The sequence below is a fragment of the Neofelis nebulosa genome, chromosome 2, assembly GCF_028018385.1.
Source record: "Neofelis nebulosa isolate mNeoNeb1 chromosome 2, mNeoNeb1.pri, whole genome shotgun sequence".
NCBI classification, from domain to species: domain Eukaryota; kingdom Metazoa; phylum Chordata; class Mammalia; order Carnivora; family Felidae; genus Neofelis; species Neofelis nebulosa.
This window is the reverse complement of record NC_080783.1, coordinates 156,947,368-156,963,052: the sequence shown is the minus strand read 5'-3', so window position 1 is coordinate 156,963,052 and position 15,685 is coordinate 156,947,368. Positions and strand designations below refer to the sequence as shown.

General features: G+C 36.4%; 1 protein-coding gene across 5 annotated transcripts in view; it reads left to right on the top strand.

The window, feature by feature from the left end:
* The window catches only part of NEXN (nexilin F-actin binding protein), a 51,780-nt gene that overhangs the window by 12,690 nt on the left and 23,405 nt on the right, over positions 1–15,685 (top strand). For 4 of the 5 annotated variants that reach the window (XM_058716897.1, XM_058716893.1, XM_058716894.1 and 1 more), the window contains exons 2-5: positions 13,453–13,531; positions 14,942–15,133; positions 15,326–15,404; positions 15,489–15,637. In XM_058716897.1, the coding sequence (XP_058572880.1) occupies positions 13,505–13,531; positions 14,942–15,133; positions 15,326–15,404; positions 15,489–15,637 (447 nt within the window). In that variant the 5' untranslated portion in view covers positions 13,453–13,504. The remainder of the gene's footprint in view (positions 1–13,452; positions 13,532–14,941; positions 15,134–15,325; positions 15,405–15,488; positions 15,638–15,685) is intronic. The other variant, XM_058716896.1, reaches the window with a different exon arrangement.

The following is a 15,685-nucleotide window of genomic DNA, read 5'->3' as shown; positions in this document are numbered from 1 at the left end:
TTTTTATTTATTTTTTTTGGGACAGAGAGAGACAGAGCATGAACGGGGCAGGGGCAGAGAGAGAGGGAGACACAGAATCGGAAACAGGCTCCAGGCTCCGAGCCATCAGCCCAGAGCCTGACGCGGGGCTCGAACTCACGGACCGCGAGATCGTGACCTGGCTGAAGTCGGACGCTCAACCGACTGCGCCACCCAGGCGCCCCGAGACTTCTCAGTTTTGATGATTACTACATGTATATTGAAAATCTTTCCATGATGCCTTTTGGAGTTTATTTTACATTATAATTTCTTATTTATAGGCATTGAGGTAGGCACTGGAAAGGAACCAATCCACGGTAATCTGGGAAAGGAGCATAAAGTCTATCAGATGTACAGGTCAAAGTCTGGATGGAATTAAGAGAAGTGCAAAAAGTAGTCTGAGAATAGAAGTCATTATCTTAGGCATCTGACTGGAAGGTTGGGGTTATGGTGTATGCTTCCTTTCAATTCTGTATCAGATGATTGATGTTAGAATCCCACCTGTGTTTGTAGATAGTAAAGCAGACTGGACCATTAAAAATCCTGTTCCAAGGCTTTTGTTGAGAGTTTTGGCCAAGAGACTATTAACAGCATGAAAATTGGGAGAACGTCTGTCTATTCAATGTTGTATTTCTCAATACTTAGCAGAGTGCCTGGCACGTAGCAGATGCTTAATAAGTATTTGTGTAATAAATAGTGTATTCTATTTATATTGTATTCCATTATTGTATAATGAAAATCATAATGATAGTGATGAGAACAGTAGTCCTTAACTGTTTATAAAGTGCTTCACCTTGGAGTTGGCAGGATTTACCTATCAGCAAACAATTATTATGTAGGTCTATGCTGGGCAAATGCCATGGGCTATGGATACAGTAGTGCATAAATTACAGTCTCTACTGTCAAAGAGCTCACATTCTAGTAGAAGAGGTAGTCAAGAAAGTTCATTACCATACGTTGTGGTAAATGATACAGTCAGTGTAAGTATGGGGGTGATATGGAAACATACACAGGAGAAGCACGTAATCCAGTCTTGTGGAGTCGAGGAAAACTTCCTGGAGAAAAGTGACTAAGTACTAAAGGATGAGTAGGAGTTAGCTAAGAGATAAGGGAATGGGCAGAACATTAAGCCAAGGGAGGTAGCTGTGCAAAGGCTTGAGGTGTGCCAATATTTCAGTGTGAGTGATGGGGTGGGAGGAAGGTGTGGCAGAGATGAAGCTAATGAGGCAATTTAAAGGGCCAAAGTGTATCACTGAAGGAAAAGTTTAGAGTAAGAAGAAAAGGCCAAAGACTGAAATGTGGGCAAACAACACCGAAGAGGTGGAGAGAGTCAGAGAAGTCCTCAGAGGAGACAGAAGGAATGGTTAGAGACACGAAAGAACAGGGAGAGAATGGTGTCATGGAGCTGAGTGAAAAGGATTTCAGAATGAAGGAGTGGCTGAGAATATCAGGTGTAGTAGTGACATTCTGAAGGAGAGAACTGTACATTTTATGGGCAATATAATGAGGAATATAATGAGAAAATGAGAAAAGCATTATTCCTATTTTATATATATTATATATATCAACTTCAGTTTATATACAACTATATATAATATTAATTATATAATATATAATAATTATATAATTAATTATATTTTATAGAATAATATATAACTTATATGTTATATATAACATCTATAATTATAACTTACATAAATATATAAAATCTTGTAAATATAACTTATATAATCTATATATAATATGTACATATTATATATATAGTATATATATATATAGTATATATAATATGTACATATTATATATATAGTTTTATATAAACTGAAATTGAGAGAAGTAAACTGGTTTGCCCAAGACCATACATCTAATAAACAACCCAAACAGAAACCCTAGTAGTTTTCTGGTTCTAACCCCAGTCTTCCTCCATCATCACAGTCTTCTTAATGTGCTTAGAAAATCAACAATTAACTGAGAAGTTGTCAGAATATATAATCCTGAATATTTTGCTACAAAATCCTTAAACAACAAAAGCTCTAGTAGAATATTTTGGAAGACTTTAAAATATATTTGTATTACCCTTTTATTAAATGTAAAAATACACAGGTTTGCAAATTTTTGTATGAGAGAAGGTTTATGAAAAATTATGACAAGATTGAATTTGTATATGTAACTTTAAAAACTGAAGTGTAATTAACATACAGTGTTATTTTAGTTTCAGGTATACAACATACTGATTCAACAATTCTATTCATTACTCAGTGCTTGCCATGATAAGTGTAGTCACCATCTGTCACCATACAATGTTATACGGTATTATTTATTATATTCCCTATGCATTGCTTTTCGTCTCTATGACTTAGTTATTTTATAACTGGGAGTTTGTACTTCTTAATTCCCTTTATTTATGTATTTGGCCCATCCTTCCATCCGCCTTCCCTCTGGCAACCACTGGTTCTCTCCTTTTAAGAGTTTATTGGAGAGGCGCCTGGGTGTCTCAGTTGGTTGAGCATCCGACTTCGGCTCAGGTCATGACCTCACAGTTCCTGAGTTCGAGCCCCGCGTTGGGCTCTGTGCTGACAGCTCAGAGCCTGGAGTCTGCTTCGGATTCTGTGTCTTCCTCTCTCTCTGCCCCTAACCCACTTGCATTCTGTCTCCGTCTCTCTCAAAAATAAATAAACATTAAAAAAAAAATAAAAGAGTTTATTGGATTTGTGTCCTTACTCGTTTGTTTTTTAGGTTCTACATATAAATGAAATCATAAGCTATTTGTCTTTCTCTGACTTATTTCACTTAGCATAATATCCTGTAAACTCATCCATGTTGTTGCAGATGGCAAGATGTCATTCTTTATGTTTGAACAATATTGTGTGTGTGTGTGTATCTTCACATCTTTATACATTCATCCATTGATGATTACTTAAGCTGCTTCCATATCTTGGCTATTGTAAATAATGCTGCAATAAACATAGGGGTGCATATGTCATTTTGAATTAGTGTTTTTGTTTTCTTTGGATTAAATACCCAGTAGTGGAGTTACTAGTTCATATGGCAATTCTGTTTTTAACTTCTCTGAGGAACCTCCATACCATTTTTCCACAGTGGCTGCACCAATTTCCAATTCCACCAACAGTGTATTAGGGTTCTGTTTTCTCTACTTCCTTGTCAACACTTGTTTTTTTTTTGTCCTTTCGGTACTTGGTCATTCTGACTGGTGCAAGGGTATATTTCACTGTGGTTTTGATTTGTATTTCCCTGATGATTAGTGATGTTGAACATCTTTTCATATGTCTGTTGACCCTCTGTACATCTTCTTTGAAAAAAAAAGTCTATTTGGGTCTCCTGCCCATCTTTCAATTGGATTGTTTTTGTTTTGTTTGGTGTTGAGTTGTAGAAATTCCTTATATATTTTGAATTTTTTTATTACGTTTCTTTATTTTTGAGAGGCAGAGAGAGACAGAGCATGACTGGGGGAGGGGCAGAGAGAGAGGGAGACACAGAATCCGAAGCAGGCTCCAGGCTCTGAGCTGTCAGCACAGAGCCCAATGTGGGGCTCGAACTCAGGAACTGTGAGATCATGACCTGAGCGGAAGTCGGATGCTTAAACCGACTGAGCCAACCAGGCTCCCCTGTTCTTTGTATATTTTGGACATTAACCTCTTATCAGATATCTCATTTGTAAATATCTTCTCCCATTCAGCAGGTTGCCTTTCTGTTTTGTTGATGGTTTCCTTTGCTGTGTTTTCTTTGTTATTTTGGTGTTGTCCCAATAGTTTATTTTTGCTTTGGTTTCTCTTGCCTGAGGAGGCATATCCATAAATATGTTGTTAAGGGAGATGTCCAAGAGATTACTGCTTGTGTTTTCTTCCAGGAGTTTTATGGTTTCAGGTCTCACATTTAGGTCAATCCATTTTGAGTTTATTTTTGTGTGTGGTGTAAGAAAGTCCAGTTTTATTCTTTCGCATGTAGCTGTCAGTCCCAACACCATTTATTGAAAAGACTGTCTTTTCCCCATTGTATAATCTTGCCTCCTTTGTTGTAAATTAATTGGCCATGTAAGTGTGGCTTTATTTCTGGGCTCTCCTGTTGATTCACAAGTCTCTTTTTGTGCCAGTACCATGCTATTTTGATTACCACAGCTTTGTAGTATATCTTGAAATCTGGGATTGTGATACCTCCATCTTTGTTCCTCTTTCTCAAGATTGCTTTGGCTATTTGAGGTCTTTTGTGGTTCCATACAAATTTTAGAACTATTTTTTCTAGTTCTGTGAAAAATACTATTGGGTATCTTTTTAAAAAAGATATTTATTTTTGAGAGAGCGTGAGCAGGGGAGGGACAGAGAGGCAGGGAGAGAGAATCCTAAGCGGGCTCTTGGCTGACAGTAGACAGCCCAACGCAGGGCTTGAACCCAAGAACTAGGAGATCATAACCCAAGCTGAAGTCAGACACTTAATCAAATGAGCCACCCAAGTACTCCTGCTTGGTGTCTTGAGAGAGACTGCATTAAATCTGTAGACTGCTTTGCGTATGTTTTGGATGTTTTAATGATTAATTCTTCCAATGCATGAGCATGATACATCTTTCCATTTGTTTGTGTTGTCCTCTATTTCTTTCATCAATGTCTTACAGTTTTCAGAGTTTTCACCATACTGAAAAATTAACCTCTGGGTTAAATTTATTCCTAGGTATTTTATTCTCTTTGGTGCAATTTTAAATGGGATTGTTTTCTTAATTTTTCTGCTACTTCATTATTAGTGTATAGAAATGCAACAGATTTCTGTATATTAATTGTCTGGAATTTTCATATCATAATACACATTGCACCACATAATTAAGATCATTTGCATATTAAGCAGCTATTATTTAGTCTAAGACGTGGTCTCTAGTTGGCTGATATATGAGAGGGAGGCAGTTTGGGCAGAGTCGCAGGTCATTATGCCCTTGAAGGAAGGGCATGAGTAGTTAGGGTATTGTGCAGTGAGGGTACAGAGGGGGTGGTAGGAGACAGGAAGGAGAGGATTTAAGGAAACTGAAAACTTTCAGCTGCAATTTAGAGAGCATGACGATCCATTCCTTGACTTAAATGTCAGTACTGTTGACTCCCTTCCACAGGAACGTCCTTGATGGATTTATGGTTCAGTGTTGAGATTCACTAAAATGTGTGATATTCAAATAATTTTTGAACATTTCAGTGTCCATGTCATGACTTTCTTGGAACATATATACTTTAAAAAGCCTTCATAAAACCAGAATTCTCACTGTCATTATACAATTAAGAGGAAATTTGGCTTATTCTAGGAGTACTGGTAGATAATGTTCTGTAAGATAAATTCAGAAGCCTTCTATACTCTTGACAGTTGAGCAGAATTTTGAGATAGGTCAGTGTGTTCCTTAAGACAATGCCATACATGTGAATATTGTTACTTGATTCTTCACTGTCATTAATTACAACAATAGAAGTGCTACCTGCATGTTGCTGACTTGGGCACTTTGAAAATCAGAGAAAACAGCACCTGACTTTATCACATGTGAATGAATTCACTAAATGAATTCTAAAACACAGCCAGCTGAGATAACTGCATTTCATTCAGTATTTGAGAATCATTTAATAACCTAACTCTGTGTTCTCCTTAATGCCAAGTAATTCTAAGAGAATAATTGCTAGCACATATTAGTTTATTTTTTAAAACTTTTTTTTAAATGTTTATTTCTGAGACAGAGACAGAGCATGAGTGGGGGAGGGGCAGAGAGAGAGGGAAACACAGAATCCGAAGCAGGCTCCAGGCTCTGAGCTGTCAGCACAGAGCCGGACGCAGGGCTCAAACTCATGAGCTGTGAGATCATGACCTGAGCCAAAGTTGGACGCTCAACTGACTGAGACACGCAGGTGCCCCCATATTAGTTTAGAAGGAAATAAACTTCCTTAAATAAAACTGTGCTCACGTGGGACAAAATACCCTGTTCTGCCCGTTGCCGGCTAAAAACTACAATTTCACTAAATGTAGAGAATACTTTCAGTCATGTCTTTTGAGCTTCCAATATATTTCTGCTGCTCAGAATTATGGTTCTCAAATAATTCGATTAAAGGATCTTTTGATTGCACTAGTCGGTTAGGCATTATAAGCTGGTTGGTATTCCCCTTGCCCCACCACACATGCCAGTTGCACTGTTTTTTTGGCATCAGTATAATACAGTAAGAATGCAGACCCCGCAGTCGAACTGCCTGCTTTTATCCTGTGTCCAACACCACTCATTAGTTGTGTGGCCTTAAACAGGTTACTTAACTTTTTTTTTTTTAATGTTTATTTTTGAGAGTGTGCATGTAGGTGCGCGAAGTGGGGGAGGGGCAAGGAGAGGGTGGAAGAGGATCTAAAGCAGGTTTTGTGCCGACAGCAGAGAGCCCAGTGTGGGAGTGGGACGCAGAGCCCAAACTCATGAACTGTGAGATCATGCCCCAAGCCCAAGTCGTAGGCTTAACCAACTGAGCCACCCAGGAGCCCCCTTGGTTACTTAACTTTCTAAGTCTCTGTTTTTCTTAAAAATTTTTTTTTAATGTTTATTCTTGAGAGAGAGGGAGAAAGAGCATGAGTGGGGGAGGGGCAGAAGGAGGGAGAGACACAGAATCCGAAGCAGGCTCCAGGCTCCAAGCTGTCAGCACAGAGCTTGACATGGGGCTCAAACCTGTGGGAACCAGAAGATCATGACCTGAGCTGAAGTCGGATGCTTAACCCACTGAGCCACCCACATGCCCCTAGGTCTCTGTTTTTCCATCTGTAACAATTTACAGACTTCACATCTGTAAACTCAAAAGACATTATTCTCATCTTAATATTTTAAGAATTTAAAATTACTGGGCTTGGAAATTTTGAGAGAGAGCTTGATAATAATCTTTACCATAAAGGGCTATTGAGGGGATTAAATGAAATAATGCTTGTTAAACACTTGGCACATTACCTGGCACACGATAAAGGCTCCATAAATGTTAGCTTGGATTATTATCATTCATATGTGATCAAAGGATGTGTTAGTGAAATAGTTGTTTTCTTTTTAGTATTTTTTTTAGGTTTATTTATTCTTAGAGACAGGGAGACAGCATGAGCAGGGGAGGAGCAGACAGAGAGGGAGACACAGAATCCAAAGCAGGCACCAGGTTCTGAACTGTCAGCACAGAGCCCATCGTGGGGCTCGAACTCACAGACTGTGAAATCATGATCTGAGCCAAAGTCGGACACTTAACCGACTGAGCCACCCAGGTGCCCCAAGATAATGGGTTTTAATAAGACATTACAATCAATGACTGTGGAACAGAGTTCTTTCTTGTGAAGTCAATGAACCTAACATAGTCAAATTCATACCTTTAACTTTAGCACAGAAAGACAACTGAGTTAGCAATTGGAATGTAATATTGTTTCTACCAGGAATTAAAAAAAATTCCTTTAAAAAATTATAAAGGAGGGGCGCCTGGGTGGCTCAGTCGGTTGAGCGTCCGACTTCGGCTCAGGTCATGATCTCGCTGTCCGTGAGTTCGAGCCCCGCGTCGGGCTCTGTGCTGACAGCTCGGAGCCTGGAGCCTGTTTCGGATTCTGTGTCTCCCTCTCTCTGACCCTCCCCCGTTCATGCTCTGTCTCTCTCTGTCTCAAAAATAAATAAACGTTAAAAAAAAATTAAAAAAAAAAAATTATAAAGGAATCCAATAGATATTTGCCTGCTTGATTTTGAATTTTTTTCTCTGAATTTTTTTCATATCTCTATAAAACTAGAGATATGAGTCCTATTGGTTTGTAACCTACATCTTAAAAGACAATTCTATAAGACAAAAAGCTAACAAACTTAGTTTGCTACAACTTTTTTATCCTCAAAATGCAGAACAGAGCAAACTCAGCAAAAGATTGTCTGCTCATATTTTAATTAAAAAAGTTAAAGTTAGTACTATTCAAATTTTCACAGACTTTCAGAATGAGAGCTCAGAGTACTGAAATGACATTTAAAAAACGATTTTAACTGGTTTTACTCATATTAAATTTAAAAATTAAACTTATTTTATTCGGAATCTATAAATAAGTCAAGATATAATTTGAAGATTTAAAAAAAAATTAGATGAAGAAGCTAGCTGATTCATTTATTCTCCAGGACTACTCTTGACAGGGTAATTTTTCACGGTCACCAAACAACAGAATTTTCTTTCATTTTGCCACAAAAAAAGGCTCCTTCAAGTTCCCTCTGGCCAGTTAATCCAGCTAAATTTATCAATTTATGTGAGATTGCTCAAAGTTTCCTCATATCCTTTGGTATTAATTACTCTTTTAGATTACACAAATAATATATTAATATATGCTAATTGGCAGGGAAATGTACGTTTTTACTGAAGAGGATAAAAAGGATAGGGAGACCATGAGTGATGAAATCAATCAAAATTATTGATACCTACTAATGTTAGGTATTGTTCTAGAATTTTTTACATATGTTATCTAATCCTAACCAGGAAGCATACAATTGAAATTTGGATTTAGATCTGATTATCAAATTGTTGTAATCAAAGTATGAGGTGATAAAGTCTTGTATTATGAGGACAATGGAAATAGTGAAGTAATATATAAGAACAAATTTGAAAGAAACAATCACAAATCTTGACAGTCTATCATAATTTAGGAGATCTAAAGAATGAACCAGAAATAACTCTAAGGTTTGAGAAGCTATGAGAATGAAGGATAAGTTCTCTTGGTTATACAAGAAGAAATATCTAATAGGTAACTCTAGATATGATAGAATGACTCAGGTAAGAGATCAAGACTAGAACTACTGGTTAGTTTTATCTCAGGCACATAGAATTAGATTACTCACAAACCTTGGTAATGATAGATAGTCATGTACTGCCTGCTTTTATTAGGAAAGTACTGTTAATAATGTAATAAGCACCCACAGACCCACTGAACAACAAAAGTTAGGACCTTGTTAATAATTACATGGAATCATGTCCCATCTACCTTCTTCTCCCAGAGAGAAAACTTTAGTCCCCAAATGGCTTCACTGGAAAGTTCTTGCAAACATTTAAGGAAAAAATTATATAGGGGCACTTGGTGGCTTAGTTGGTTAAGTGTCTGACACTTAATTTCAGCTCAGGTCATGATCTCAGTTCATGAGATTGAGCCCCTCATTGGGCTCTGCACTGATAGCATGGAGCCTACTTGGGATTTTCTCTTTCTCTCTCTCTCTCTCTCTCTCTCTCTCTCTCTCTCTCTCTCTCTCTCTGATACTCCCCCACTCACATTCTCTTTCTCTCAAACATAAATAAACATTAAAAAAAAAGAAAAAATGATATCAGTTCTACATGAGATCTTACAGAAAATTAAGACAAAATAATTCCCAACTCATTCTATGAGAGCAGTATTATTATTAACAAAAGCAGATGTTACAAAAAAATAAAACTACACACCAATACCATCCCATAAACATGGATGGAAAACTTCTTAACAAAATTTTATTAAATTGAATTTATCAGTATGTTAAAAGGATAATGCATCATGACCAAATGCAGTTTCTCCTAGGAATGTAAAGTTGATTTAACATTTGAAAATAAATTAATGTAGCTTACTATAACGAAAATCAAACATAAGATTATCTCAATAGATACAGAAAAGACATTTTATTAAATCCCACATCCATTCCTAAAATTACTCTAGCACAATAAGAATAGAAAGGAACTTAATCTCATACAGGGCATCTAAGAAAAATCTGTAGCTAAAATCATTTAATGGTGAAAGACTAAACATTTTTCCCCTAAGGTCAGGAACAAGGCAAATATGTCTGCTCTCCCTACTTCTATTTGACTTTGTACTGAAGAAGGTTCTATCCAGAACGGTCCAGGCCAAAAAAAGAAATAAAAGACATACAGGTTATAAGGGAAAAAGTTGAAATGTGTTCATAGATGATATAGTCATCTATGTAGAAAATCAAATGGAATCTATAAAAACAACCCAATGGAACTAATAAGTTACTTTGGCCAGGTAGCAGGATAGAAGATGAGAATACAAAAATAAATTATATTTCTATATACCAGCAACAAATGATCATCAATTGAAATCTAAAAAATAACATCATTTACAATAGCATCAACAAATACAGAAGTATTTACAGATTTATATGTGAATACAAAGGACCTAGAATAGTCAAAACAAGTTTGAAAAGGAACAAAGTTGGGGTTACACTAATTTTTTCAAGGCTCATGATAAAGTACACTAATCAAGAATGTGACACGGTGACTGGAGTTAAAAAAAAAAAATACTGTGGTTTTGGCATCAGGAGAGACAGACTGATGGAACAGAATGGAGGGTCCAGAAACAGACCCACCATAGTCAATTGATTTTTGACAAAAATGCAAAAGCATTTCATCCGAGAGATATGTTTTTTTTTTTTAATAAGTGGTCCTGGAAAAATTGTTTATCTGCAAAAAAGTGAACTTTTGCCATATACAAAAATCAACCCAAAATGGATAAAAGACCTAAATGCAAAACCTAAAACTATAAACCTCTTAGAAGTAAATATGGGATAAGTTCTTTGTGATTGTGGGTTAAGCCAGTACAACACCAAAAGCACACACTATAAAAGAAAAAGATGATAAAATAGATTTTATCAAAATGAAGTTTCTGCTCTTCAAAAGACATTGTTAGGAAAATGAAAAGACAAGCCAAAGACTGGGAGAATATCTTTTCAAATCATACATCTGATATAGGTCTTGTATCCAGAATATGTAAAGTACTTTCAAAAGTTAATGGAAAATAAATAACCCAGTAACAAAATGGGCAAAAGATTTGAACAGATACTTCTACCAAAGAATATTTGTAGGTAGAAAAGAAACATATGAAAAGATGCTCAATAGCATTAATTATTAGGGAAATGTAAATTAAAACCATAATGTGATGTCACTACACACCTTTAGAATGTCTAAAAGTTAGAAGACCCATACCAAGTGTTGGTGAGGCTATAGAGAAAGTATAACTCTCATATACTGTTGGTGTGAAGACAAAATGGTACAATCACTTAGAAAACAGTTTGTCAGTTTCTTAAAAAGTTAAACATACATCTACCATAAGGTCTAGCCATTATACTTTATTTACTCAAAAAAGTATATGTTCATATAAAAGTTTACACATGAATATTCATAACAGCTTCATTATAATAGTAACTGCAAACAGCCCAATGTCCAGCAACAGATGAATGGTGGTATACTCAACAAACTGTGGTATTTAACCAATTCAATAGATTGTGGTATATTCATACAATGGAATAATATTTAGTACTAAAAAGGAATGAACTATTGATGATCCAACTATTGATGGATGAATCTCAAAATACTTACGCTGGATAAAAGGGCCTGATAAAATGGTACATACTATCTGATTCCATTTATAGAAAATTGAATCTTTGGTGACCAAAAACATACCTGCCTGGGGATGTGGGTGGGAGAAGCAAGAAAAGGGGGGAGTTAAGGGATCTGAGAAAACTTTTCGGGGTAATGTTTATATTATCTTGGTTGTGGTGATGGTGTCACAGGTACATACATATGTGAACTTATCAAACTGTACACTTTAAAAAAATTTTTCTTTTAAGTTTATTTTGAGAGAGACAGAGACCGCGTGAGTGGGGGAAGGGCAGAGAGAGAGGGAGACAGAGAAGCCCAAGCTGGCTCTGTGCTGTCAGTGCTGAGTCTGATGTGGGGCTCAATCCCACAAACCATGAGATCATGGCCTGAGCCGAAACCAACTGACCCACCCAGGCACCCCCAAATTGTGCACTTTTTAAAAGCATAGTTTTTTTGTAGGTCAGTGATACCTTAGTAAAGCTATTAAAAATTTTTTAAAGCCAATAGATAAAATTCTAAAAGTTACTCAAATAGTTCAGAAGTAGTCAGGGAAAGAGTAATAGAGGAAGAAAAAAAGGGGCGAACAAGAAACAAATAGTAAAATGGCAGTCTTAAGTCCATTTATAAAAATAATTACATTAAATGTTAATGGACTAAACATTGCAATTAAAAGATATCATAATTGGGGCGCCTGGGTGGCTCAATTGGTTAAGCATCCAACTTTGGCTCAGATCTTGATCTCACTATTCGTGGGTTTGACCCTGGCGTCGGGCTCTGTGCTGACAGCTTGGAGCCTGGAGCCTGCTTCGGATTCTGTGTCTCACTCTCTCTCTCTCTGCCCCTCCCCTGCTCTCTCTCAAAAATAAACATTAAAACAATTTTTTTAAAATCAGAATTGAGGGGCGCCTGGGTGGCGCAGTCGGTTAAGCGTCCGACTTCAGCCAGGTCACGATCTCGCGGTCCGTGAGTTCGAGCCCCGCGTCGGGCTCTGGGCTGATGGCTCGGAGCCTGGAGCCTGTTTCCGATTCTGTGTCTCCCTCTCTCTCTGCCCCTCCCCCGTTCATGCTCTCTGTCTGTCCCAAAAATAAATAAAAAACATTAAAAAAAATTAAAAAAAAAATAAATAAAATAAAATAAAATCAGAATTGATTTTTCAAAACAAGGTCCAATTATATGCTGTGTCCAAGAGATGCAGTGTACATATAAAATAATAAGTTGAAAGTAAATAGCTAGAAAATTATATATATCATACAGACTAAACTTAAGAAAGTTGGTGCAGCTATTTTAATATCAGATAAGTTCAAGACAGTGAGATAAAAAGGAAATTTCAGGGGCGCCTGGGTGGCTCAGTCGGTTAAGTGTCTGACTTCAGCTCAGGTCACGATCTCGCGGTCCGCGAGTTCGAGCCCCGCGTCGGGCTCTGGGCTGATGGCTCAGAGCCTGGAGCCTGCTTCCGATTCTGTGCCTCCCTCTCTCTCTGCCCCTCCCCCGTTCATGCTCTGTCTCTGTCTGTCTCAAAAATAAATAAACGTTAAAAAATTTTTTTTTTAAAAAGGAAATTTCATACTGATGAGTCAATTCAAAAAGATGTTATAATCATAATGCATATGCACTTAAGAGGTTGAAATTACACAAAAAAAATGACATAATTAAAGGAAGAATCCTTTATTAGACAATCCTACATATCTGAAGACTGATAGAATAACTGGGCCACCAAAAGAAAAAGACACAGAAGATCTCAATAACACGATAAACCACCTTGACCTAGTTGGTACTTCTAGAGTAATACACCCAGTAACTGTCAAACACAAATTCTTTGCAAGTACACTTGATACATTCACCAAGCTATTCTGGGCCATAAATTTACAAGGATCTTTTAATACCATGCACCTTGTACCCTCTTTTACCCTGAATCTTGGGCAAAGGAGCTGAAGGTTATCACAATTTATTACTGGCCTGGATTGTGTCAGTATTTTTTGAGGAGCAATTAACATGCTGTTTCTGTTTACAAAAATACATAGAATATGAAAAATGAAGTCATTAAAAATTCTTATACAATACTAATGTATTTTTTCAGGTGCAAAAATATACAAAGCTCCATAATCACCCTGAGACCACATAGAGCAAACATGAATGATATTTCCCAAAAGGCTGAGGTAAGTCTCAAACCTTTAAAAAAAAAAAAAAAAAAGGTGGGGGAAAACATAGGATTGACTGTAGAACTGCTTAAAGGGCAGTTGCTTTGTGGAAAGGTCATATCCAGACGTTCATAATGACATAGTGTCAAGATATAAAATGTAAGAGCTAAAATTCACAGGCCGGTCTTGGGCCCAGTATTTTCATTTGGATTCTAATCTTGGAAGCATAATTATGAAATCTGTAAATGATAGTGAAATGCAAGTGATGGCTAACATCTTGAATAGAATTTTAATACCTTGATAAATCTTAGAAGTTATTTTTTAGTATTAAAAAAAAAACACCCAGATTTGACATGTACTCTTAGGAGAAAGCAATAAAATCACTCTCGGGTAAAGCTCCGTCTTAGCTACTTCTCCCAACAGCTGCAGTAAAATTTCTCTTAGTCTTTTTCTGGTTCTTGGCTGTAGTTTCTGAGAGTTGTAGTAAGAAGAGCTCAGTTGCTGACACCCCAACATTATGAAGTTTAAAAAACCTTAAATGGCCAATGACACCATAAGAAAATAATAGAGGGGCTGGGTATGCCACAGATTAATAAGTAACTTGTCATTATTACTAGGATAATGGGTTTGGTGTTCTGAGGCACTGATGTTTTATTTACTGAAACGTCTTCCGGTGATCAGCTTAATTTTCAAAATGATGAAAATAATTTGCTTTCCTGGTTTTAGAGTGGAGGGAAGTATTTTCTCCAGTCTTTTACTAGACCCCTCCTTTTCCAGGGGAATCTCTTTTGCCATCCTAGAGCTCAGCCTTCTTGGAGTGATACAGCCTTTTTACACATTTTTAATGTTGGTTTACAGAAGTTCTAGATGGACAGTACAGCAGTAGTAACAGCATACAAATCACTGCTTTGTACAAAGAACCTGGAGCACATGGGTACTAAAGGGCTGCCCTTCAGTTTTACTTCTATTTGATATGGAAACAAGCAAGAGCATTGACATATGAATGAGGCTATAAACTTTAAAGCCTGAACTTTTGCTTTATTTTCACCTTCACCTAATTTATTGAAATGAGTCCTGGTGTCTTTTAAGTAAGAGATGTAAAATCTGAATCTTTAATAATGGTGTGGGAAAATAAAGTACAGGCTGTTTTAAATTAGAATCCAGTATTCAGTTTTTATATTTTGCTAGCCTTCGCACCTACAAAGTGGAACTCCTTTATATTAATGAAGTTTTTACTCTGTTTTCTGTAATTTCATTTTTCATAATTAGACTTTAGAAAGTAATCAGATTCTGACTGTACAAATATTTCAAACTCATTTGTTTTCTGTTTCAGTATTTCTTATATTGCTTATGCTGATCTATCTTTACCTGATTTCTTCCTATCTTATTTTTTTTTAACTTTCTTCTCTTTATTTTCTTCTAATGAAGATTCTGCTTTCTTCATCTAAACCTGTCCCAAAAACCTATGTGCCAAAACTTGGCAAGGGTGATGTAAAGGATAAGTTTGAAGCCATGCAGAGAGCCAGGGAAGAAAGAAATCAAAGGAGATCTAGAGATGAAAAGCAAAGAAGAAAAGAACAATATATTAGAGAGAGAGAATGGAACAGGAGAAAGCAGGAGGTTATTTTATTTTATTTTATTCTTGTGCAAAATTCATTTTCATCTTTCTAATTTATGCTTTATTCACATTAACCATATTTTATATTAAATATAACTAAAATAATTTTCTGTATTTGTCATTTAATTTCAAACTTTGCATATAATATAGTCTAAATTTTTGACATGCTCCTATTAATTTATTTAACCATTTAGATTAAAGAAATGCTTGCTTCTGATGATGAGGAAGAGGCATCTTCTAAAGTAGAAAAGGCTTATGTCCCAAAGCTAACAGGTAAGAAACTTGAGGGGTAAACTGCAAATGAAATTGCAAAAACAGAAATGTAGCAAATATCAAACATGTTTCGTATATTCTTAGGAACTGTTAAAGGTAGATTTGCTGAAATGGAGAAACAAAGACAAGAAGAACAAAGAAAGAGGACAGAGGAGGAACGAAGACGCAGAATTGAGCAGGATATGTTAGAGAAGAGGAAGATACAACGTGAATTAGCAAAAAGGGCTGAGCAGGTATACACTAAATATTAAATTGGTATTTCTTCAGAAACTAATGGTACA